The sequence below is a fragment of the Fusarium verticillioides genome, chromosome 4, assembly GCF_000149555.1.
Source record: "Fusarium verticillioides 7600 chromosome 4, whole genome shotgun sequence".
Lineage (NCBI taxonomy): Eukaryota > Fungi > Ascomycota > Sordariomycetes > Hypocreales > Nectriaceae > Fusarium > Fusarium verticillioides.
Window position 1 is genome coordinate 177,872 of NC_031678.1, and position 23,168 is coordinate 201,039.

The window sequence follows — 23,168 nt, forward strand, 5'->3', positions numbered from 1 at the left end:
ATCCTCAACATGAAAAGAATCAACCCATCCTCGTTTGTCTCTTCAGCATCAGACATCCAGCTGACAAGATGCGTTTCTCAAACTTCTTTGTCTCAGCCTCTCTGGGGAATCTCGCTCTCGGCGCAGCCTTCTCTACTGGAAGGCTCGAGAGTCGAAAGAAAGGCCATGGAACTGATTGTTCTCTGAACCAGACCACCACGAGTGCTCCCCACAAGAACTTCTGGGGTAGTCTGACTACCCAGGAGACTAAGGATGTGCTTGCTCTTCTGCATAGCAATGCAACAGGCTTCAACTTGACTGCCGCAGCGGATGCTGGGAGGTATGTTGTGAATTCTGAGTATCACCAAAAATGACTAACATCGTTCACAGCCGGGATAACAAGATGTAAGTCTTGCAAGCCATGCACTGAAATCACGAACTAACCACGGTTTCAGCATATCGGTTGAGCTCATGATGCCCAACAAGACAGACGTCCTCCCTCTCCTGTCAGACAGCACCGGCACACCAGAGCGTTATGCCCTGGCCGCCCTCATGTTTGGAGCAGCTGAAAGTGCCTACGTGCAAGAGTTCAAGGTTGGTCCTCTGCCCATCACCAACGCCTCGTATGTCATGCCATACACTTTCACAAACACACGAGGCGATGGCAAGATCCCAGTTGTCAACCCCGACGCTGAAGACTATGCCAACTTCAATCTTGAGATCATGAAAGGCGCAGAGGACGTCACGAAGCGACTCTGGAATTTGGTAAGTTATTGTTCTAGATAGCCTGTGTGCAGGCAGCTGACAGAGCAAAGACTGTCGAGGATGGACTCCAGATGCCGCTTGCTTTTGCAGCTCCCCTCACAGTTACAGAAGACAAGGTCATCATGTGGCAGGGCTTCAATGCACCCGTCACCAGCATCTACGACACAATCTCGCTGCTTCCTCTAGGTTTGTACATGAGGTCAGATATCACAGGCCGTGATCCCAGCAAGTGGAAGGTGACAGGCTGGGTGTATAACAACACGTTCTACAAAGACCTCGATGCCTTCCGCAAGGTCATTGCCGAGCCTGATTTCAAGCCGCTGGGAGCCAATCTGGACCAGCCTTGGGCGCATACTAACAAGCAGGGTGATGCTCTCCCTCTGGATGACAGTCCTCCACCCGCGTCTGTTCAGTCTGGCAAGGAGAGATTCTCTGTTGATGCGGAGGAGAGTTATGTTACTTGGAGTGAGTTCATACCTGGGCATCACCGTGATACCTTGCTGACAGAGTATGTCAGTGGATTTCGCTTTCTATGTTAGTATTACGCGTGATAACGGGCTGCGACTTTACGACATTCGATATAAGGGCAAGAGGATCATGTATGAGGTATATATTCTCATCTCGAGCTCTGTGCGGCTTTGACTAATCCTGTAAAGCTTGGACTTGATGAAGCTATCGCCCATTATGCGTAAGTCACTCAAGGCGCTCTCTTTACGAGCTATCGCTGACAACACTATAGCGGTATTGATCCCGTACAGTCTGGAACCTGGTAAGTGATATTGAACCTTCCACGACTCTCGCTGTACTAATGTGCACCTCTCAGCTACTTCGACAGCCTGAATGGTTTTGGCCCCACCATGATCTCTCTCGTCAAGGGTAAGACCAAGCCTAACCCAGAAACTGTCCATCACTGACATGGCCAGGCTACGACTGCCCCGCATACTCACACTACGTCAACGTCACCCAGACCACCGGCGAGACCACATATACCCAGAAAGACGGCCTCTGTAAGTTACCACCTCCCATCACCCACATAAGCTAACAGCCCAAGGCATGTTTGAGATCGACAAGGGCTTCCCCATTCAACGCCACTCCTGGGCCGGCCACACAACCGTAACAAAGAACATAGCCTTCAACATCCGCGCCATCTACACCATCGGCAACTACGACTACATGACCACCTATCAATTCCATCTGGACGGCTCCATCGAGATCGACGTCCGTGCATCGGGCTACATCTCATCTGCATTCTACGCCGAGAACGAAGACTATGGTTTCAAGATCCACGACAGTCTTTCTGGGTCTCTGCATGATCATGTTATCACCTTTAAGGCTGATTTCGATATCTTGGGTGAGAAGAATTCGCTGCAGAAGGTTGCTATTGAGCCTACGGTTGAGAAGTAAGTTGTTGAATGATTGAGTGGAGCAGGATTACTGATTGTTGGGATAGGTATAAGTGGTCGGAGGGTGAGACTCGCAGCACCATGAAGGCGGTCAAGAGCTTCATCAAGACTGAGGATGACGGCAAGATTAACTGGTCGCCTAATGGTGGAGCTATGTATGCCGTTGTCAACAAGGATGAGAAGAATCCTTATGGTGAAAACCCAGGATACAGAATCGTACCAGGTAAGTACCTCTGATTACCCCTGCAACTTGATTCGGCCACTGACAATTCATAGCATCTGGCGTGGCTTACCTTACCGTCCAAAACTCCAGCATCACCGGAAAGGCAGCCCACCACACAACACATCATCTCTACGTCACCCGCCAAAAAGACAACGAGACATACGCAGCTGGAGCATACAACTCTCTCACCCCCGAAGACCCCCAGGTTGACTTTGACAAGTACTTCAACGGCGAGTCCCTCGACCAAGAAGACATGTAAGTTACCCTCATTTTTTTGACCATGTATCAAAGCTGATGGAAACAGTGTTGTTTGGTTCAACCTAGGAATGCATCATATGCCTCACACAGGCGATCTCCCCAACACAGTCTTCTCAACCGCTCATTCATCTATGTTGATTGAGCCAATGAACTATCTCCTCGGTGATCCGTCGCAGGCTAGTTCACAACAGGTTCTCATCAAGACTACGGACGGCAAGCCTGAGATTACGAGATACGGTGCTAAAGAAGCAACTTGCCCTGTTGACCTGGTAAGTTCTTAATCTTCCTTTTTCCTGGTGCAATACTGATTGGCTTTGTGCAGGCTCAGCTTAACCCCGATCTGTCAAATTACTCCAACAGTGTTAGCGTCCTTAAGTATCCTTTCGATAGCTCGAAGCCGGATCGTTGGTAGGGAGCGTCGAGCGTTGAAAGGTCGGCTTCTTAAACAGGACTTGGTGCATCGGTGGGGTTTGGTGCTACTTGTGCTTTTTCGCGGTGGATGAGAATAATTACTGTATTTAGCGCATAGCTAGTTATACCGAGACCCAGTTCCAGAAACAATGTACTACCGTGAAAGCTTCTGGGTAAACGCTTATATCGGGGAAGGAAGAAAAACAATGTTGTTTTTCATCACCTGTGTTCGCAGTCTAACGCTTAGCCTTGTAGGCGCGGCAGTCATCCCATAGATATCCTGGCGATAAGCCTCTTATCTCTACCTCCTCGCTCAATTGAAGCTAGATCATCGCCAAGATGCAACCTTATCAAAAGTATACTCAATGAGGACAAGATCTACCATGTCAATGTTGTATCGCTCCAATTTATGTAATAGAAATGAACAGTAGTATTGATCCGACAAACCCGCGCGAGGTAAATACCTATCAGCATCCTAGTGTAATCGGCATTCATTTGGCCGACTCTCTCTTGTCCTATAAGCATTGGAGTTCCATTTCGCAACTTCGCGCATTTCCTTTCAGCCCATTGCGGTCTTTCATACATGTTTATTGCCAGTCATGAAGTTGATCGCGTTACTAGGCCTGTCCATCTCAGCAGTGGCAGAGCTTCTCCGCCCAAATGGCATATCCTTGACCTTGAACGGGACGAATTATTTCTTATCGCCGTCTGTTCAAGGAACGTTACCAAAAAGCCTCATTCCAGCTACCACCACTACAGAGCCGCTGGCATTTGTGCCTATTACCATCGTTGGCAATAACTCCGCCCAAAAGGATCTCCCGAAACTGTTCTCAAGCTGGGCGCAAAAGGACGACGTTTGGCAACCTGCCTTTTCTGACTTGGTGGTACTTTTGAAGTCGCCCAGTTGTAAATCAACGACGACTAGCTTCAATGGCATCAAATCAGCTGTTTCTTGCTGGCACAAAGCCCCCGAAATTCCCTCAGGACCTTACTTCTTAGATCCATACAGAGGGAGTCTGCATCAAGTGTATCGGCTCTATGATGACTTTTCCGGTAGCTTTCTAGAGTCGATTCTCCAATCCCCAGAAGGAACCTTTCAGACTCTCTCGGCGCACGCTCCGGGTAGCAGTTCTCTCACCATAGGAGTTCCCTCGCGCTTATACTTTACTCGCACAAAAGAAAAACCTTTAGCTGGTGTTCGTGTAGGAGTCAAGGATCTTTACGACCTCAAAGGTGTAAAAAGCTCGCGCGGCAACCGTGCTTGGTACAATCTCTATCCAGCAGCGAACAAAACAGCACCGGCGATACAGAATTTGATTGACGCGGGAGCTGTGATCGTTGGTACGCAGAAGCTCTCCCAGTTCGCGAATGGGGAGAATCCAACTGCAGATTGGGTCTCGTACCTTGCGCCGTTCAACCCCCGCGGAGATGGGTACCAAGGTCCATCCTCGTCGTCATCGGGTGCGGGAGCATCTATAGCGTCTTATCGGTGGCTGGACCTTGCTGTTGGAAGCGACACAGGAGGTTCAATCCGCGGACCTGCTGGAGTTTCAGGTGTTTTCGGCAATAGACCTACTCATGGCCTTGTCAGTCTGGACAACGTGATGCCGCTTTCACCCAAGATGGACACGGCGGGTTTCCTGACTCGCGATCCCGAGATGTGGGGAGCAGCGCAGGCGGCTATGTACAAGAAGAACTACACGGTGTTTTCAAAGGAGATTGTCAAGTACCCAAGGACGGTTTACACGGCGGGGTTTCCGGCCAACGATACACCTGAGGGCGCAATACTGCACCAATTTGCCAACGATCTCGCTGACTTTCTCGTTACCAATGTTACTGAGTATAACATTAGCGAGAAGTGGGATTCAACAGGGCCGGAGTCTGTGCGAAATACTCCCTTAACAGAATTACTGAACGTAACCTACGCTGCTCTTATCACCAAGCAACAGATTGCTTTAGTCAAAGAGCCATTCTTTAAAGATTACGCCGGTATGTGCAGATATAGACAAGATGACTAGCTTGCATGACTAATTCGAGAATCTTGTAGCCGCTCATGATGGCCGTACGCCTTACGTAGATCCAGCGCCCAGCGCGCGTTGGGCATGGGGAGAAAGCCAACCCGACTCCATTCTCAACGACGCCATCCATAACAAAACCATCTTCATGGACTGGTTCAACCACGCCGTTCTTCCAAAAGACAAAGACTTGCAAAGATGCTCTTCTAGTATCTTGCTGTATACCCAAGGTCCAGGGATCTTCAGCCGCCGCGATGTCTACCTAGATCCTCCGAGTGTTCCGTTCGGATGGTCATTGAGCAGGATTTCCATCTTCAGCGAAGCACCCGATAGTGTGTATCCGATTGGGGAGGTATCACAATTCAGTGAAATCACCGGTCGCAATGAGAGCTTGCCTGTTAGCGTTAATATCATGGTGGCCAGAGGATGTGACGGGCTTGTGCCCAGGCTGGCTGAGGATCTTGTTGGGCTTGGCTTATTGAAGATTCCAAAGACTGGCGGAAGCATGTCAGGTGGATCGATTCTGTTTTAAATCTCAGCCACTTCAAGGGAAACGGATAAATGATGATGGTATTCGTTTCATGCCAATCTTAGGCAGGTCTTCTTGATAAGCTTAATTTATGCTAATTTTGGTCTGTGGCTCCACCTCCACAAACAACATGCGTAATGGCGTCTGGTAGCATTCCATCTCAGAAACGAATACAGGCTACTCGCAATTCATGCCATTTCCGCTTCGCCTAAAAGATGGAGGCCTAGTGATCACTACACACGTCGCTCTGTAATAACGTAACGTCAGAAAACTCCCAGCACTGGATTGTCTTGGGGGTCAACTTACTCCTACTCGGTCGGGGCATACATGTGATCTCCACGTATCATATACCCCATCGCTCTCAATACAGCCCCAATCGCAATTACACCCAGACGGATTGCATAATGTTCCACTGATATCGTAATTGCTGACGTGCATGCACCCTGCAGCGCGTGCATCTCTTCGCGCATCGGTTCGATTGTGGCAGCTGCCGATTTCTTCTTGGATGTGCAAGTAACGAGCAGAGGCTGAGACCGCAGAGCAAGCCACAGCGATAACTGTGAACTTCATCGCGATGAAAACAACGTGAAGGGAATGAGAGAAAAGCTTGTATGGTAAAGGTGAGAAATGGCGTTCTTGGCGAGGCGGCCATTTTTTCGAATGAGCTGAGCATGCACAGAACTTAAGGTAAGGCCTTCAAGACATGTCTAAAGCCCGATTCAGCTTTTACTGACAATATGTCGCGCCATAATTGATGCCGCATTCCAAGCACAAGGTGGAGGTTTCTCAAGGGAGGATGGGCATTCTTCAAGATGGACATGTTCAACTTCTGCATTATTAATATGAGCTACCCACATCAATTATCGCCAATCTGGTAGAATGACATAAAAAGTAAAGTTCCATTTGGATGATTAAAAAATGGCACCCTTGGCAAAAGAATTAATCAGCGATGTCTCAATCGACCACGCCAGGAGTCGAACCTGGAATCTCTAGAGGAATCAGTTGCTGAGGACCGAAATCTAGCGCCTTAGCCATTAGGCCACGCGGCCTGATCTTATTGGATGACACTCTGGTTTAAGATATGATTCTATGAATGCACTGCTTAGCGATTCACAGGCATGAGATTGACTAGCAGGTCGTTTATTCCCACTGACCTGGAACTATGATCCTCAGAAACTCATGGGTATACAAGCCATACTGCGGTATTTTTATAAGGGGAAATAACAAACTACGTGTCTCGTTCCAGATAGAGTGTAACCTTCCAGGATCTGTAAAGTTTAATAGCCACAACACCTCTCTCTCTTCCTTGAATTATAACATTTAAACTTTTGCCAAGACTCTTACTATCTAAACCTGACAGTCTACTATGGGGCTGTGGGTTGTTTTTTAATCCTCAGAGTGCGAGAACTGCTTATCATAACTATCTCAAGAAGTGCAAGCGAGATGTCTGTATCCACTATCGTCCCTTCAAAAGACATTGGCAAAAGGCAGAAGGAAGAGTTATGCTCCACAGGGAAAACATATATAAGGCCGAGCTGGGCGTATGTATTACCCTAGTTCTTTTACCTACGGTTTATAGAATATCCAACCTGAGATTTCACCACCGAATACGACCTTATTGCTCAATATACGCCGACAATGCAGATCAATTTAGCCACCATCTTTCTATTCCTTGCTGCTGGCTTCCACGCAGTAGAAGCTAATAAATGCCTGTACTCGCCTCCTCGCAAGTGTTCTGAAGGTTGCACCAATGGAGGTTGTACTGGAAGGGGATCGGACGACGACGTATGCTACTACGACTGTTAAAGGTCGATTGTAGGTACATGAATCATCTTTCGTCGCCAGGTACTAAACTTAACTCTTGAAGATAGTTGCCGGCAACCGACAGATTACGTTCGCAATCAAGTACCAATCATCTGAGGTCCGTCAAGGGTCACTTTGTTTTAGGAAGAAATGGCAGCAAGGATATAAGTCAAGGTGATGGGTTCGGGTGGCTCTTTGTTATAGTTTGGTGCCATCACACGGGGATGTTGGCTACAGTTTTCACTTCATGTATGCTTCACTTTATATATGCTTCACTTCATGCACAAGACGAGGTGTAAGCAATAGTGGCAATACCATACACAATTCAGATTTTCAATTTATATCCAACACACCTATCTTACATCCGACCATCACGGTGATGAGGTAACTTCAGCTGAGGTATCTGTCTCCAGCTCCACCCCAACTTAGACGACCTCGGGGGTCTCGTGCTCACCCTTCTTGTCATCAAGGGGCTTGTCAAGACCAAGGCGCTGACGAGTGGTGTAAGTAGCAATAGAGCCATTGGCATCAGCCTCAGTGATGAGCTCCTTGCGACGAGTATCAACCAGAAGGCGAATCAGGTCAGGGCGCATGTAGTGACCAGCAAAGTCAGCAAGAACCTTGGTGAGATGAGTCTCGTTGAGATCAATGTCAACAAACAGCAGACCATCAAAGTCCTTCTCAGGTTTGACGACCAAGCTTCCATCAGGGCGGTAAATACGGGCATGACCGTTGTAAACAGAGGGGTCAGTCTCTGGCTCAACGCCCTCTGGAGTGTTGATCTTGAGACCCTCAACAGACAAGCGCTGGAAAGGTGCGAGAGTCCAAGTACCCGTCTCAATGGCATACTCGGGAGTGACCAGGTCAGAAGCGGGATCAGCATAGTTGGTAGCAGGATCAGGAGCGACCTGTCTCTCCTTTCCAGGGTAGACGGGCCAAGCAGCGATGTGAACCTGCTCACCAGCAGAAACGTTGAGAGACTTGAGGAAGGGGTTCATGTTCTCCCAGCAGTTAAGCTGGCCAACACGGCCGATGTCAGTCTCGCTAACGGCCATGAAGGTATCCCCGGAGCCATCGCCGTATACAAGCTTCTCAACGTGAGTTGGCTTGATCTTGCGACGGTGGTTGATGACCGAGCCATCGGGGCCGATGAGGACTTGGGCGAGGTAAAGAGTTGCGTGGTCAATCTCAGAGAAGCCGAGGGAGACGTAGATCTGGTTATCGCGGGCTGCGCGACGAATACGGCGCATTTCCTCAGAGTCGACGGCCATGGAGTTCTCGCGGTAGCGCTTCAGCATGGGGAGGGATTGGAGGTAGGTGACCTTCCACATCCAGTAAGGATATCCAGGGATCCCTGGTGGTTGTTAGTAGTGAGGTTGAGGTGAGGGGATGAGATGAGACTTACAAACTTCGGGAAAGGCGACGAGTTTGCAGCCAGCTTGGCCGGCCTCGTTGATGAAGTCGATGGTCTTGCGAACACCGCCCTCAAGATCGAACCACTAGATACTGTTAGATGTGATTGGGTATTTGGAGTGTTGGTACCTACTCCAGGCTCGGAGGTGACAGCAGCGGCCTTGTACTTGGTGATAGCCATGATGGAGGTTTTTAAGATGGTTGTTGATGAGATTGGTGTTTGCGATGAAGTTCTGTGAGATGATGAGTGAGATCAAACTGAGCGAGACATCATGGTATTTATACAACGATGAACATCAGTACATGGATACAAAACACTGACTGTTATCTCATCACCGTTGCAGTCCGAATCACCGAGCTCTCCCGTAGCTGCACGACCTTCATGATATCTGCACCATGATGTACTCCGTATATCGTTTCATATACAGCACCCATGCATATCACAACTTTCAGCCAATAGAATCCATGCACCAAGATCTACCGCACATGGAGAATTGCCGGAGAGGCCTTACCGAAAATGTCCGTGACGGGCGTAATCGTCTGATAGTCCACTCTTTTGCGGCTGCGGCGTGGTGCGGCCCGCAGATTGATAAGTCGTGCGGCAACGCGGCGGTCGCCGTGTAGATAATTCTGGGGGAGCGCGGCGAAGAATGGATATCTTGAAATCTCGTGAGGGCTTGTGGTTTCATGGATGCATTGATTTACTCAATCGCAATGTTGTTCCGCTGATCCCGGGGCGACTGCTGCTCCGATAATCTCCGTGTTATTATTGGGGCGGATGATTGTTGGGATTGGGAATGCGTACGAGGAGATGAATTACTGCGGTTTCATTGAACTGCGAAGGGACTTGTTGGGATACATTGAGCTGACCACAGTGTCGCATTGTTCTGGAGGCTGCTTGACAGAGTCGCTGATGGTGACCATGCTATCACTTGCCAGTTCCCACTTCTGAGTAATCATGAATGACGATCCTCTTCTATCCTCTCAAAAACAGTGCAAATGATACGAAATCCATCATAGTTTTAGTGCATGTCATAAGCTGCCAATACTACTCTTCCATGCCAGCTCATATTCAGGAATTGCTATTGTTTGCATGATAATCATACTGATTAAGATAACAAAGATAACTGCCTGACTTGGCCGTCCGCTCACCCTGTACCATGCAGCATCCAGAGTGCGGAGAACGTGGTATTCCTTACTGAGCATTGCAGATATGGGTAGCATGTATGCACCAAGATGCAGTTGATTAGTGATAAACGACCTCCCGAATTGTACATGATCTGTCTCTCTATCTGTTTCTTGGCACAGATCCACGCTCATGGCTCATCATTTGCGGCAAGTATAGCTACGTGCATAATATCGTGATACATGAAAGTAGAAGTGGATTGTGGACTTAGGGTATCTACTCTTAAACAGTGTGTCAGAGTAAAAGTTTATAGTAGGAAGGGGTATCCTCTGGGCTATGTATGAAGCTCAAGGCCTTGTGAATTCGTCAATGCATCGATTTATGCAATATAAATGTTAATACGATAGTCCTGAGGAGACTCCCATTTAAGCAATGCCTACAAGGGATGTAATACAAGTGGTAATCTATTGATATCTGTAGGTATTTCAATTCTTAAGTCCTGGAAATTTATGTCTCATAGCTATAGAATATTAGCTGAGTAAGGTCAGCGTCCGCTCTTCTGAATCGTATGCTGATATGCACAATCAGGGTTGAAACTTGTTGGAGCTTAGGTTTCAATTAGGCTCCAGTAACAGGTGAGATATACCCAGCACTGCATGGCTGGATCACGTCATGAGACAGGTTGCGATAGCTTGTTTTTGCTGTTTTCAGAAGGTACCTAGTAGAAGACATCAAGGTATTCAACTAATGCTTTCATGCCCCATTGGGTATCTCTGCTTGTCATGAAATAGCGTATCTATGCGCCATTCTCACATTGACATCTGACAGCAGGCATGTGAATAACAATTATATTCGCGATTTCAAGCTGCGCTCTGCTCACAACGTGGCGCATTGTTCTCGCGGGCAATACGGCATATTTGTATCATCTGAGCAACACGCGTCGACCAGATGATTAGACGTCAGTTCAGCTTCGCAGTTGTGGCATTCATTTTGACCATTAATAAAGCCAGGCGCACATCGGCCAGACCGCTAATACGCTGAACTATTGCGCAGCCTGCTTTGCTAAGTCCGCTTCGATCCTATTGTTGGCGGAATATCTTTCAAGCCCCGCTTTCAACATGCGTTCAACCTCTTTATTTAATTGATCAGGCGCCCATGCTTGATTTGCTTCCACAGCTGTGGAAAGGGCATGCTTCTGATTGGTTGTTAATCAAAAGCGGCTGCCTTGCCTGTTTAGTCTCATGCCAGTCAATCTTCAATTATTGGTTGGTTGTGCTACCGTGTGCAGCTTACTGTAAGGACACAACTGTGCTGTGGCTAAGGAATCTGCTTCCGAAACAAGGCTCCCTGGAAAACACCTCCTCAGTTATAAGTAAACACAGTTGGAGAGTTGATTATTTCGTGCAACGACTATCAATATGTCAAGTCTGGCTGCTTTTGTAAAGCGGCTCAAGCCCTTGTTCAGAATGTTTCTCTGCGGTTGTTGCCCTTTATCAATGCCAATCCGGCAACCAAGGCCCTCCTCTCAAATGCAGAGCAATAATGTGATGGCACAGTCAAATGTCAGCAAGTTACCGGAAACCTTGACCTCTCGCCACCTGAATCGCCCCTCAATCCTCTCTGGAGCTACCAGAGGAGTCAAACGGACCAGGGCCAATCAATGCCGACCTTATGTCGGCTCTCAGCCCAATACACCACTACACGGCTGTGCCACGCACCGATTCCCAGAATATGGGGATAAACGTGAAATGCCATCTTCAGGCGACGAGTGTGAAGGTGAAAGCATCGATCTTTGGGGACAGAGCCAGTTCTTGGCTGATGTGCTTGTGGACCAGAGACAAAAGATAAAAACGAAAGCACTTGAACTCTTTGAGCAGTGGAGATCAGACAGAAATTACATTGCACCGCGGGAGGATAGATTGCCCCCTCGAAAAAGGTGCAAAACATCATCTGAACAGTTAATTTATACACAAACAGAAGATGAAGATGACATCAGCGATGAGGAGCTGGTGGTGGTTTCTCAACCCCCTTGCACAAAATCATTCTTTCATCTTGCCTGCCCCTTTACGATCTATGCACCAGACGAATATCGAAAGTGTCTGCTCAAAGATGATATTCAATCTATCGAGGATCTTAAAGAACACCTCTTCCGATGCCATTCACGCCCAATTCACTGCTTGATCTGCTACAAGGCATTCGACACGCTGATCCAACGTGACGACCACGTATTAACCGAAACGTGCCAGAGGCGCGATGTAGGTCCCTTGTACGGTCTCAACGAGAGCCAGAAGGCAAAGTTAATTCGAGGAGACTCTTTGCACTTTGGTGAAAGGAGACGCTGGTATCGTATCTGGTCTGTCGTTTTCCCTGGATCCAAGAACCCGCCCTCTCCGTATCTGGATCGAGGCTTGGGATTGAGCATCTCCATGATGCGGGATTTCTGGCAGGTAAATGGGTCTCAATGTGTCTCTGATTGTCTTGAGCACGAGGGATTGACACACGATCAGGGCGAGAGTGTTGAGCGTGTTTTGTACGAGCTATTACTCGAGGATTTACTAGGAGAGATGGTACAAGAGGACAATGATTTTGTCTATGTGAGAAAGAGTAGATCGACATAGAGAGCTCTATCAAGGAGGTTCATATTAGAGTATTTGTTTCGCAACAAGCCCGAAGTATGTTACCATGCCTACTTGAACTCCACCAGGCATCGTGGACTCTTAAGACTCGTCAAAGGGATATTCCTATGGTGCTGTTTCCACCCTTTAAGCCTCTTGTAATCCTAGATTTGGATCAGGCAAGCAGCTCAAGCAAGTTACTGACATCAACTTGGTGAATTGGAGAGAACTTGTACAAGACCCTTTTGCTTACAGTGCTATTCTCATACGCAGCGGTAAAGCAACCGTCGTTGCTCTGGGGGAGGGTAACACATGTCCATCGCCTAGGGCTCCAAAAGGGAAGTTGGGAATAGATTCAGTTTGGCCAACTAAAGATGAAGGGCCCTATTGGTCCAAGGGCACCGATGATGGAAGAAAGTAACTGACTGGCTAGTGGTGGTATTGATCATAGAGATACAAAGCTGAGAGGCACTTCCAATCACCATGTTCAGGCAAGTTGGCCTTCAATAGTAGCTTTAGTCATAAGGAATATATTCAGAACTATACCCAAGTTCATTCTAAACTTGAAACACAAATCTATCCCACGCTGAAACTCTATAGTAAAAGCAGACCGTTCTATCCCTCAAGACTCCCGAATACCATTTCCCATGCGACCATATAACCATCAACTCATGAGTCATCAACTCTAGGTTGCCAATCGATCATTAAACCATTACATAACTAAATCATAAACCATACCTCCGACTAGGGTCTTGATAACCATTATCGCTCCACCATCGAAAGCCATCATTGTTCAAGCCATTGTTCGTGGGGAAACCATTGCATTCAAGAGAAGGGAAGCCAGACACGTCAGCACCGTTTTGATTGGGTACAGAGAACCCAGTGCCACCGAGGCCACGGCCATAAAGGGAAGAGTTATAAGATGTGGGCGAGGTCTCTGACGCTACAGGTCCAGGCGCTGAGCGAAAAGCTACAGGAGGGCCTGTTCCAACATCCGCCGCTGGAGGTGACAACTGAGGGCTATGCTGAGGGGGCAGAGTGAGGGCCGTAGGATCAACGAAAGGAGCACCATAGTAAGACTGCGGGGTCTGGGTGTTGCTGAGAGGGCCTGGTGGGGGAACGGTTTGGGTAGCCACTTGAGAAGTGGGGGCAAAGGGTGCAGGGGCAGAAGGATTGTGGTACAGTTGATGGGATGGTGGATAGGCTTGGGGAGCGGCGGGAACGGCAGAGGGTTCAAAGACACTGGAAGTGGCAGCACCATTGAATGGCTGTTGTGATGTCTGCTGCTGGGATATTTGCCGTTGGGGCGTCTGCCTCTGTTGGACCTCCAAACGGGTATCTGTGCTCGTCTTTGGTTCGCCTGGGTAAATTCCATTCAAGGCCTGGTCAACGATCGTATCAGTCTCGCCTTGAGTGAAAATGAAGTGGGAAGGGCAATCTTTCAGAGCTCGGCGGATGATCTCTCCGGCCTGCGAGCGAGGAACAGGTGTCTCAACTTGAACCTCTGGTAGAACAGTCACCGCCTCTTGACCAGGAAGAGCAAAGTATGGTGATTTCGGGACAGGTTTGTCTGGAAAGCACGTCTTCCACATGGCATTCCACTTAGAAATGTCGCCAGACGCCTTGGTACGCGCAGCATTAAGCTGATTAAACTCTGCAGGTAGCAGCACCCCGGTCTGTTCGATCGTCGCTGGCTGAGGCGTTTGACATGGCAGATGCTGTCGAAGATTGGCCTCGGCGGTAGTGCCAAAGAATTCCATGCGACACTTTGAGCAGTAGAAAGCAACTTGTTCCTCAGCTTCAGCATTGCCTACAAGTTCAACGTTGTCTGCAGGTTCAGCGTTGGCAGTCTTCTGCTTGACGTCCTCCAGCAAATGGCATCTCCTAATATGTAGGGAGACATCACAGGGGCGTTTTGGCCGGACACTGCTGCAGCAATCGTAGCGGGCCGGATCGAACTTGTGGAAGGGACATGCGAAAGGGGGGTTCTTCTGGGGGCCAGTGTGCGGGGGCGGGACAGGGTATCTGTGGCCGTCTGGAGGTTGCTTTCCACCATTTCCCCCGCCGTTTTTCTTCCCGCCTCCACGTCCATCTCGGGTATTTCGAAATCCTTCAACTTGCTTCTGTTTCTTCTCTTCGCGGCTTCCTTGATTCTGGTTGTCTGCGTGGCGTTTCTGGCTAGATCCATGGGCTTTGTGGCCATCGTTGCTATATAGGTCCAACTCCAATCTGAGCCTCTGTGCAATTCGGTCCAGGAACCTCAAAACTGCTGGTTCAGAGTCGAGTATCACCGCTTGGTGATCCTCGTCAATCCTAGTGTAGTCGGCGTCGCTGTAAATCACCACGCCATCACCAGAGCTGTCGCTGGTGTCCGATGGAGTTGAGGAGCTTCTTTTTGGAGCTTGAGGAGACTGAGAGTCATTCGGGGACTTTTGATTGAAGAAATGCAATAGCCGTTTGGATAACCTTCTGTGCGACGGCTGTGATGCAAGGGGTTCCTGTGGGGAGGGTTTGTGGCGGCGGAGATTTGCATAAAATGTGGTATCCATGATACAACGAGCGATTTGTTTCAAAGAGAGTGAAAGTGACTTGAAAGTTCAATATGCTTTGTGTGTGTGAAACTCGGTACAAAGAGAAGATGAAATGCGTTTGTTGACTGGATGGGGGTAAAGGATTTGTTAAACCCGGAGCTCTAGAAAGAAAACATCTCGACACGAAAGGAGGGCTTCGACTCCTTAAACAAGGCAATTGTTGGCCGCAACTACACAATTGAGTAGTTGCGACAAGGCTGTTTTGCCGCCTGCACAATAAATCAGGCTCTGCAGTCCACGTTCGCGCAGTTCGCCTGTGTGGGTGGTGTGGGAGCCACACAGCAGTTTTACAGACATTCCCTTGACTTGACAGGGAAGCGATAATTAAGCTGATTACTAGTATGAAGAAGATTCCTGAACTCTGCAGAGAGAGACAATGCTATTGTGATGCACGTGTTGATACCTCAGCAATAACCTCACAAATAAATAACGGGTATCAGCACTGAAGCAACGACGAGAACATGAGATCCATGGTTGGACTACAGAGGGACTAACTCCGCTAGGCGTTTCTCCTACACAAATGCGTAGGCCTTGTACGCATTTGTGGAAGCTGGAGACCCCCCTGCAGACCCCTATCAACCTCATTCGCTGAGTTTCCCCCATGGTGGACCAACCAGCAGCTTTGCAGGCCGCCACTTACAGACTTCGTTTCAAGTCAACCCTCTGGGCGTCTGCATTGGTTCGAAATGGCGCAGTTCAGTCAAGTCCAGTATGGCTGTGCTGTTTATCGATTTTGCTCAATTGTGCGAACTACGATTCCACGGCCGTAAACAGTCACTGTGGCTAGCCAAGGCTGTGAGGATGCGATGGACGCAGTCCAGTCGTGGAAGATCAAGTTTCAAGCATATTATATATTTTCGCTTTCAAGACCCCGCAATCCAATAACTTACACAACTAGGTATCTATCTACGCCGCCGCCTATATCGCAATGTCCGTTTCAATTGAGGCTTCAAAGAGGTTGGTTCATTGTCTGGTTCAAAGACTGTGTGCTGATAATTATTGTGCCTGCAGCTTTTCCTGCCAATTGCACACGAGTCAGCCATACAACGACCGTATGCAAGATTGGTTGTTGGACCCAGGTTTTGACCTTCAGGGCAGACTGCTGACGGGCCGCAACACAGCACAGCCACAACGTCCTACACCACCCAAACAAAAGCCAACCAGGTCAAAGCTTTAAGGCAGGTATTGAGGGAAATTGACATTTGTATGCAATTGAATTTGTCATGGTCCTCTGTTTTACGATGTATCTTTATCGCAGCAAATATGTATTATTTTCCAAAGCAAAAAAAAGTCGGGTCCATGCTGTCATGCCTTCATTGTTGGAAAGATTAGGCTCTATGCCATAGCCATATCTGCTTGCCTTATCTCCTTACCATCTGTTAGGGAGCACCCAAAAAGTCAATCAAGTCACTGAAGTCTTTGCAGCTCTCATCATACGTTTGACTACAAGTTTGGGCCTCCTAAAGAGCCAAATTTCGGCTATCTGCACATTGGGTCTTATTTGATGTCGTACCCCCCTCCGTGTGTATATCGAAATTTAGAGCCTACCAGGACACCCTCGTCTGCCTTGTGACGTTGAATCTCTCATTTTCAACCCATCCTGCTGCCTCGTTTTCGACATCCAGTTTCATCGACTTTCCAAAACATCAAGGCTGAGGCATTGCCATACTCAAGCTTTTCGCTCATACACATACTAGGACTCCGTGAATTTATTAGGGATCAGCAAATGAATCTTGACCGCAAAGCTGGAAGTTTTGAGCCTGACGTGCCAAATATCTTCTCCAATGGGTATTCTAATGTTGGCAATGGGGCTGCTCTACCAGTTAAGAAGAAAAGCTCAAGCTGGAATGGGCATTCGACGGCTTCCTTGTCGGTACATCGGCAGCCCCGAAGGCGATCGACGATGCCATTGGCATCGAGTTCCCAAGCTCAAGAACCCATGTCTGGCACGGCATTACGGTCAAAGCTATCAAGTAAGATATATCGATGTACCTCTCGAAATACCAGAAGACTAATGGTTGCTCCACGTCATGAAGAGTCTTCGCGGGTGGGCAAGACAGATCTTTCTATTTCCGAACTTCTGGGCTCTCAAGTGCATTATGGCGATCTCCATCGAGTCTCTTCAGTGGACAGCGTGCTTTCCCTACGGCCTCAAGCGTTCTCCGACATGTCGAACCTGGACATGTTTTTTGATACGCAAACAAATCCTTCTCTTTTCTCATCTCCCGATTGTCGGGTACAATCGCTTGATGGGCTGATGAAGCAAGAATCGCCTCCTCTCGATGGGAAGAACGCATCAAATTCTTCGAAGAGGCCTGCTGGGGATAACAGAGCACCTCAGAAGAAGAGTCGCGCTACTAGAACACCGGAAGAGATCGCTGAAGGTGATGCGAACTGTGGTCAGGATGAAGAAAGCAACGACATCAACAAATGTGTCGAGTCATTTGCGTGCCCCTTTTACAGAAGGCATCCAGAACGTTATTTCGACTGCATCAGCCTCAAAATGCCACGCATATCAGATGTCAAGCAGCACCTAAAGAGGCGCCATATGGCGAATTACTTTTGTCCGAGGTGTTTCAAGGGATTTTCAGCGCTAAAGCCCTTCCAAGAACATGTTATGCAACAAGACTGCTCATTGGACCTTTCAGAAAACACTGACGGCGTCTCACCCACTACTCAAGATGCCCTCAAGGTCCGTTTCGAGAGGAGTCTGCCACCGAGAGGTCAATGGCACAAGATATGGAAGATCTTGTTTGGAGATATCGATGATGACCAGAATCCGTATCATGAAGGAGTCTTCAAAGAGATTACAGGAATAATAAGGGGTATCTGGACAGAAGAGGGACAGAATATCATTTCCGATGTGCAGAAAACTAAGGATATACCAGAGGATTGCGCTGATCAGCTACGCCCGGTGGTATTGGAACTCCTGGCTCGAGTAGAGACTCGATTCGAACAAAAGGCTTTGGAAGGGAACTCAAAGGAGCGCTACAACAATGTTGAAAGCATCTTGGAAAAGCCTGCAGTTGATACAAAACTAGGGCCTACTCACGATCCATCTCCAGATATTCAGGCCAATATTGCTCCTCAGGATACTGCATTGCCATCTTATAATTCAGGAATGGCATGTGCCTTTTCTGAAAGCTTCGAGTCAGCCAAGAGAATGTGCGGTCTTTCTATGCCCTCTGGGTTACAGGAGCAACAGACTGCAATACCATATCCCGATTTCACTGAAAGAGAATTGACGTTCTCAAGCGAGGGAGACGATTGGCTAAATATCGAGCCACCGAATGATATTTTGAAGGATCCTTTTGAGCTAGTCTATCTCGAAGGTATGGGAGATTGGATGAACGTCGTAGCCCCTACGCAAGACGATGAGATACTGTGAATGGAGGATTAGTAGATTTCGTTTCTTCTCAAGTTGGCTGCCTACTCGTCCTCATATATTCGGCCTTTCATCTGCCACATGGCTAGGGCCGGGGCAATTCAATCGTTGCGACCAGAAGGGTTAACGTATCAAAGATTTGGGCGGGTTTTCTGCAATTGACGAATATGAGGACTTCCGACCAAACGGATCTTGCCTGAAGCGAACACGGGGTATCTTTCAAACGAAATCTTGGAAAGGGTTGGTGTCAGGATGTATGAGGAGGTCAATATTACGAACGCCATACAAGTCTAATGAAGAGTCGGAGTGGAGTATACGGAACTCCTGAATGTCATTTCGATGGCTACGAGACTTTCAAGTCCAGCGAACAGAACGACCTTTCATTATATGTCTATCTTAACAATTTAAAGAGGTCATGGGGACAGCATAGCAGCTTATTTTCAACAATCATGTTTACTGTCTGACTTCTAAGATATACCATCAGTCTAAACGTTAGGTATTTCATAAGAGGCAATTAAGTTATTTCCATTTTAAAAAGAGGACTGTTTATGCCACAGTAAAGATGTTGATGTTCTCTGAGCATACACTGAGATGACAGCCAGATATTGCCAGTCATAGTTCATTATAGACGCATAGAGGGGTTTCAAGTATCCAATCCATGTCTGTATGCATAGCAAACGATCATCAACACCTATCAAAACAAGTTCCGATCCAAACACCACCAGAGTATCCAAGTGCTGCGTCTAGTCCGTCAAGTCACCAGGTGTAGGCTCAGTGCTAATCCCCTGCAAAACACTCTTGTCTGCACTCTTCCCCTCCGCCGTTTTGACAACTTCCAACAATTCAACAATCCTCGGTGACCAACCCCCATTAACATTACCCTCCAGAATCTGCGCCGAGGAAACCTCCGCTCCATAAAACTCCGCGTTAACATCTCTCTTCTCCTTTATAACCGTCCCATCAACAGTCAAACCACCATAAACACCACGAGACTTGGTATGCGTCCACACAGGCTTGACATCTCCCACATTGACGTTTCCACCGAGCGGTCCAGCTGCAAGAGCAACGGCTCCTCCAAGGTTGACTTCAGATTTCTTGTAAGCGTCGACTGCGTCTTGGGTGTTGAGGACACAGATACAGTCGTACACGTCTATGCCGTAGACGAGACCGACACTACCGCTGCGGACGGAGAAGGCAGAGGGAGATGACCATGATCCGTCGGGGAGACGGGCGATTACGATGCCTGAGCCGCCTGCTCCAGCAAAGTACATTCCTGCGCGGAAGCCTGTGAAGATTGCGAGGCCTTTGGCGTTGCTGATGACGTTGAAGGGGATTTTGTTCTTGTCTATTGTTTGTTAAATGAGAAGTCATTGATGAAGTAGGGGAAACGAACCAGCGAAGCTCTTGAGGATACGAGCGCTCTTTTCGCACTCCTCACGAAGATCGGCAGTCTTGAAAAGGCCCATTTTGATGATTTGCGATTGTATTATTTGGTGAAGGTATTTGGTTGTTGTTACTTAGGTATTATGTAGTAGTCAAAGATGAAGTGATTGAAGTCGCGGTGTCTTGAATTAATGGTGAGTATAGAGATTGTCGATTGAAGACGATGCTATCCCGAGTCTTTATAGCAAACCCCCTTCGTTTTCTACATCGCGTCTATATATGTAATATTCTTCAGTCTTGCGCAAATCTGCGTATGCGACAATGCCCTCAGCATAGCCTCAGTTCGCGATACCTTCTTTTACGGCGTCACACTCATCTCAATTGACAAATAATCCCAGCCGACCAATCACACCCTCCAGCGTATGTAAGCAGCGTATCGCGCGTATTCAGCGTACATCGTAAAACCAACCAATAAGCACTCGAGCTCAATGAGGCTTTGCACCACTGAAACGATTGGACCGGGGAGAAAATAGCTTAGATCTCTTAGTTCAGTGCTAAGATCACGGGACGCGCGGCGAGAGTCATGATGGAGGGTAGACCCTGATTTGTTTGGAGAGTTTTTAGTCTGGCTGCCTAGAATTCTGCAACGTCCTGACTAGTTTAGCCGCATTTATTGATTGTTGGGATGAATGTGGCTTGAAGCGTTCGCCGAAGGTTTCCCATCCTACGGTTACTTCGGCGGGGTCGGAATGATCCGCGAGTTCACCTCTACCGAGACCTGATTCATTTATCTTCAAGCGTTATGGTTCAAGGGGTATGAACATCACAATTGCTCCTCGACTGCATCATATCGATGCATCAATAGTCGTCAATACTGAAAAGATTTGAAGATCAATAAGCCTTTGGCCAATCATTAACATTAAAAAAATCTATATAAATATTCTATTGGGTATATCCCTCGCGTGTATCAATCCTCTACCATATATATCTTGTCTAAGCACCGCTATAATTCCGCTGATGCAAATGCTTAGTCGAGCTGGCCTCGCTAACAGCGCGATCATTATGCTCCTCAGCAGTAGATTCACCATCATCGTCCTGCTGTTGACCCTGATGCACAATCTGCGTGACGACAGTCTTCTTGATCCCCTCAATCTTCTCACGCTCTTTGAGCTCATACTCGTCCTCCTCACCGAGCTCAATATGTGTTCGGTGATGAGCGCTGGCAAGCGTCTGACCGAATCGTGTGCCGTGGGGTCGCGATGTTCCGGTCGTTCGTGATCGTGAGGAGTAGTCGTGGCCGTTGCGTTGATCGTTATTACCGGCGCGAACGACCTTGCCGATCAGATCGGCCATGTTCATCTCAATGTGAAGCTTGAGGAGGTAGACGAGGGGATGGAATTGAATGTAACTGGAGAAAGTCAGTATAGATAAACAAGGTTGGTTGGTGAGGGACTTACACAAAGCCGTTGGGCAGAGACATCATGCAGATGAGGAGTACATCCAGAGCAATGGAAATAGCGCACAAGAACATGTTCATCTGATACAGACGAGTATACTTCTGCAGACCATTTGCAACAAGTCGCTGCTTCACGACATAGATGAAGTAGAAGTTGAGGATAGCATCCATGATAGCGAAGATGACCTTCTCGCATCGATCCCAGATGTTGTTCAAGTGGATATAGGTCTCGCTAATCTGTAGTCGAGCGGGGACCCAGATGCAGAACACGCTGATGTTGACAGCGAACAGGATAAGGAAGCAGAGCCATTTGAGCTTCGTACCGTTGGATCGAACAACCATCAATAGCGAAACTCGGTTGATGATGATTTGGATAAGACACTGGACCTGCGTAGACCACCAGACAACTACACCCGTTAGCACATACTCCATACCCTTCAGTGTCATGGGGTCTTACTGATGAAGAAGAAAAACTGCATGCTCGGTTCAATATCACCCCGAAGATAAAACCAACACATGACACCCAAGATAAAACTCGAGATGATCTCCGCCCAAATCAGCGCAACATAACTGGTGACCCTCTTCCTTCGATTCCACGCCGATCTCGTCTGTCGAATCGCCTTTGCGATGTTAAAAAGCGTGATGCCGAGCGACAAGCCCCAGGCGATGGAGGCGATGTTCATGTCGGTCTCATTGGGAAGATCGTCGACATAGTTGTCGGGGACGAGGAAGCCTCTTCCTGTCATGTTGACGTCAGGCCTGCAAAAAGAATAATAAAAAGGAAGGTTATAATGCAACAGCTGAAAAAGGAATGTGGAAAGAGGGAACAAACTGTGAACAGGCTCCTTGCTTGGATTTAAGAAACAGGCTTGCAGAATCTGCAGTAGTCTCGGTACTAGCTAACGAAAAAGCCCCCTGGTTTTGAGGTACTGCCGATCACCATTGGAGGCTGAAGTGGCTTGCGTTGGGACCTAACGGCGTGAAGAGCTAGTTAGATGCCGAACACGGCAGGGGACAGAATAATCGACTGGCAAAACCTGGTTTCATCGTAGTGTGTTGTGAGTGGTTGGAGAGGTGTCTCGTATTTCTGTCGCCCCGAGACTAGGTTGGCGAGCTAGACTGGGAGACCAGATGAGATGGACAAACAGCTAAGAAAGTATGTTCATGGATGGCCCCTGAATCATGGGAATAGACGACGAACACCTAATAGCTTCTTTGCATACATCGCGTGCCAAGATTGTTTGCATCAGTATTGAAATACAGTGTCCTTACATGTGAGTATCAGTGAGACATTGCAGTACCCCAGATGATCAAAGACTCTCGTTTCTATGCAGTCTAAGCGTCAAAAAGCATATCACCACAGTTTCAGGCCCCAAATCCTTGCTCATGTTGTAAACTCAGTTATTCGCAAATCGGCCGCCTTGTTTATCGCATTGGGCTCCAATCCCCTGAACCTCGTCGGTGTAGAATTGACCGAGTCATTGTGGTTCCCCGCTAAGCTTACTCCAACTCACAGCTGCTGCAGATCACGGGAAATCGTGGATCCTTTACTCCCTTACTTTAGATTGGGCTTTTTCTAGTGTCTTGGTATTATCTTCAGTCATTTGTGATCAAGATGTTCGCGATGACCCGTCGTAGATCTCCCACCGTCTGTTCGCCCAACGGTTGATTCAGCCAAGCATTCCAAAGGATCATAGCACCCAAATTAAATTCTCATAATAGAACATACACTATTTACTCACGGGCATTTTGTATATGAGCGCTATAATTTTATGAGACGACGCTAACACGCTGGCGCCTTGATACCTGGCAT

At 47.9% G+C, this 23,168-nt stretch overlaps 8 protein-coding genes and 1 non-coding gene across 9 annotated transcripts; 4 read left to right on the forward strand and 5 right to left on the reverse strand.

Annotated features, from left to right (window-relative positions):
* Nucleotides 1-68: 68 nt before the first annotated feature.
* Nucleotides 69-3,062, forward strand: FVEG_04368 (hypothetical protein; the record flags this gene model as incomplete). The annotated part of the gene is made up of 14 exons (XM_018892159.1): nt 69-319; nt 370-384; nt 435-744; nt 795-1,209; nt 1,262-1,350; nt 1,401-1,432; nt 1,484-1,513; nt 1,568-1,620; nt 1,668-1,751; nt 1,796-2,144; nt 2,195-2,370; nt 2,424-2,625; nt 2,675-2,897; nt 2,951-3,062. 14 exons carry the CDS (start codon nt 69-71, stop codon nt 3,038-3,040), a joined length of 2,319 nt encoding a protein of 772 aa, XP_018748799.1. The 3' UTR covers nt 3,041-3,062.
* Nucleotides 3,063-3,544: 482 nt separating this feature from the next.
* On the forward strand, nt 3,545-5,812 carry FVEG_04369 (hypothetical protein). Its single transcript, XM_018892160.1, has 2 exons — nt 3,545-5,028; nt 5,087-5,812. The coding sequence occupies exons 1-2, from the start codon at nt 3,639-3,641 to the stop codon at nt 5,584-5,586; spliced, it is 1,890 nt and encodes a 629-aa protein (XP_018748800.1). The 5' UTR covers nt 3,545-3,638; the 3' UTR covers nt 5,587-5,812.
* A 730-nt stretch (nt 5,813-6,542) lies between these two features.
* Nucleotides 6,543-6,632, reverse strand: FVEG_15462. The gene has a single exon. It is a non-coding gene; the product is annotated as a tRNA-Arg (tRNA).
* A 1,179-nt stretch (nt 6,633-7,811) lies between these two features.
* On the reverse strand, nt 7,812-8,980 carry FVEG_04370 (cyanide hydratase; the record flags this gene model as incomplete). The annotated part of the gene is made up of 3 exons (XM_018892161.1): nt 7,812-8,740; nt 8,792-8,885; nt 8,933-8,980. The coding sequence occupies 3 exons, from the start codon at nt 8,978-8,980 to the stop codon at nt 7,812-7,814; spliced, it is 1,071 nt and encodes a 356-aa protein (XP_018748801.1).
* A 2,492-nt stretch (nt 8,981-11,472) lies between these two features.
* Nucleotides 11,473-12,543, forward strand: FVEG_15463 (hypothetical protein; the record flags this gene model as incomplete). The annotated part of the gene is made up of 1 exon (XM_018904589.1): nt 11,473-12,543. The coding sequence occupies one exon, from the start codon at nt 11,473-11,475 to the stop codon at nt 12,541-12,543; it is 1,071 nt and encodes a 356-aa protein (XP_018748802.1).
* A 722-nt stretch (nt 12,544-13,265) lies between these two features.
* Nucleotides 13,266-15,089, reverse strand: FVEG_04371 (hypothetical protein; the record flags this gene model as incomplete). Its single annotated transcript, XM_018892162.1, has 1 exon — nt 13,266-15,089. The coding sequence occupies one exon, from the start codon at nt 15,087-15,089 to the stop codon at nt 13,266-13,268; it is 1,824 nt and encodes a 607-aa protein (XP_018748803.1).
* Nucleotides 15,090-17,298: 2,209 nt separating this feature from the next.
* FVEG_04372 (hypothetical protein) lies at nt 17,299-18,519 on the forward strand (the record flags this gene model as incomplete). Its single annotated transcript, XM_018892163.1, has 1 exon — nt 17,299-18,519. The coding sequence occupies one exon, from the start codon at nt 17,299-17,301 to the stop codon at nt 18,517-18,519; it is 1,221 nt and encodes a 406-aa protein (XP_018748804.1).
* A 740-nt stretch (nt 18,520-19,259) lies between these two features.
* FVEG_04373 (hypothetical protein) lies at nt 19,260-19,982 on the reverse strand (the record flags this gene model as incomplete). The annotated part of the gene is made up of 2 exons (XM_018892164.1): nt 19,260-19,861; nt 19,910-19,982. The coding sequence occupies 2 exons, from the start codon at nt 19,980-19,982 to the stop codon at nt 19,260-19,262; spliced, it is 675 nt and encodes a 224-aa protein (XP_018748805.1).
* A 910-nt stretch (nt 19,983-20,892) lies between these two features.
* On the reverse strand, nt 20,893-22,101 carry FVEG_04374 (hypothetical protein; the record flags this gene model as incomplete). Its single annotated transcript, XM_018892165.1, has 3 exons — nt 20,893-21,307; nt 21,357-21,762; nt 21,813-22,101. 3 exons carry the CDS (start codon nt 22,099-22,101, stop codon nt 20,893-20,895), a joined length of 1,110 nt encoding a protein of 369 aa, XP_018748806.1.
* Between the last annotated feature and the right edge of the window lie 1,067 nt (nt 22,102-23,168).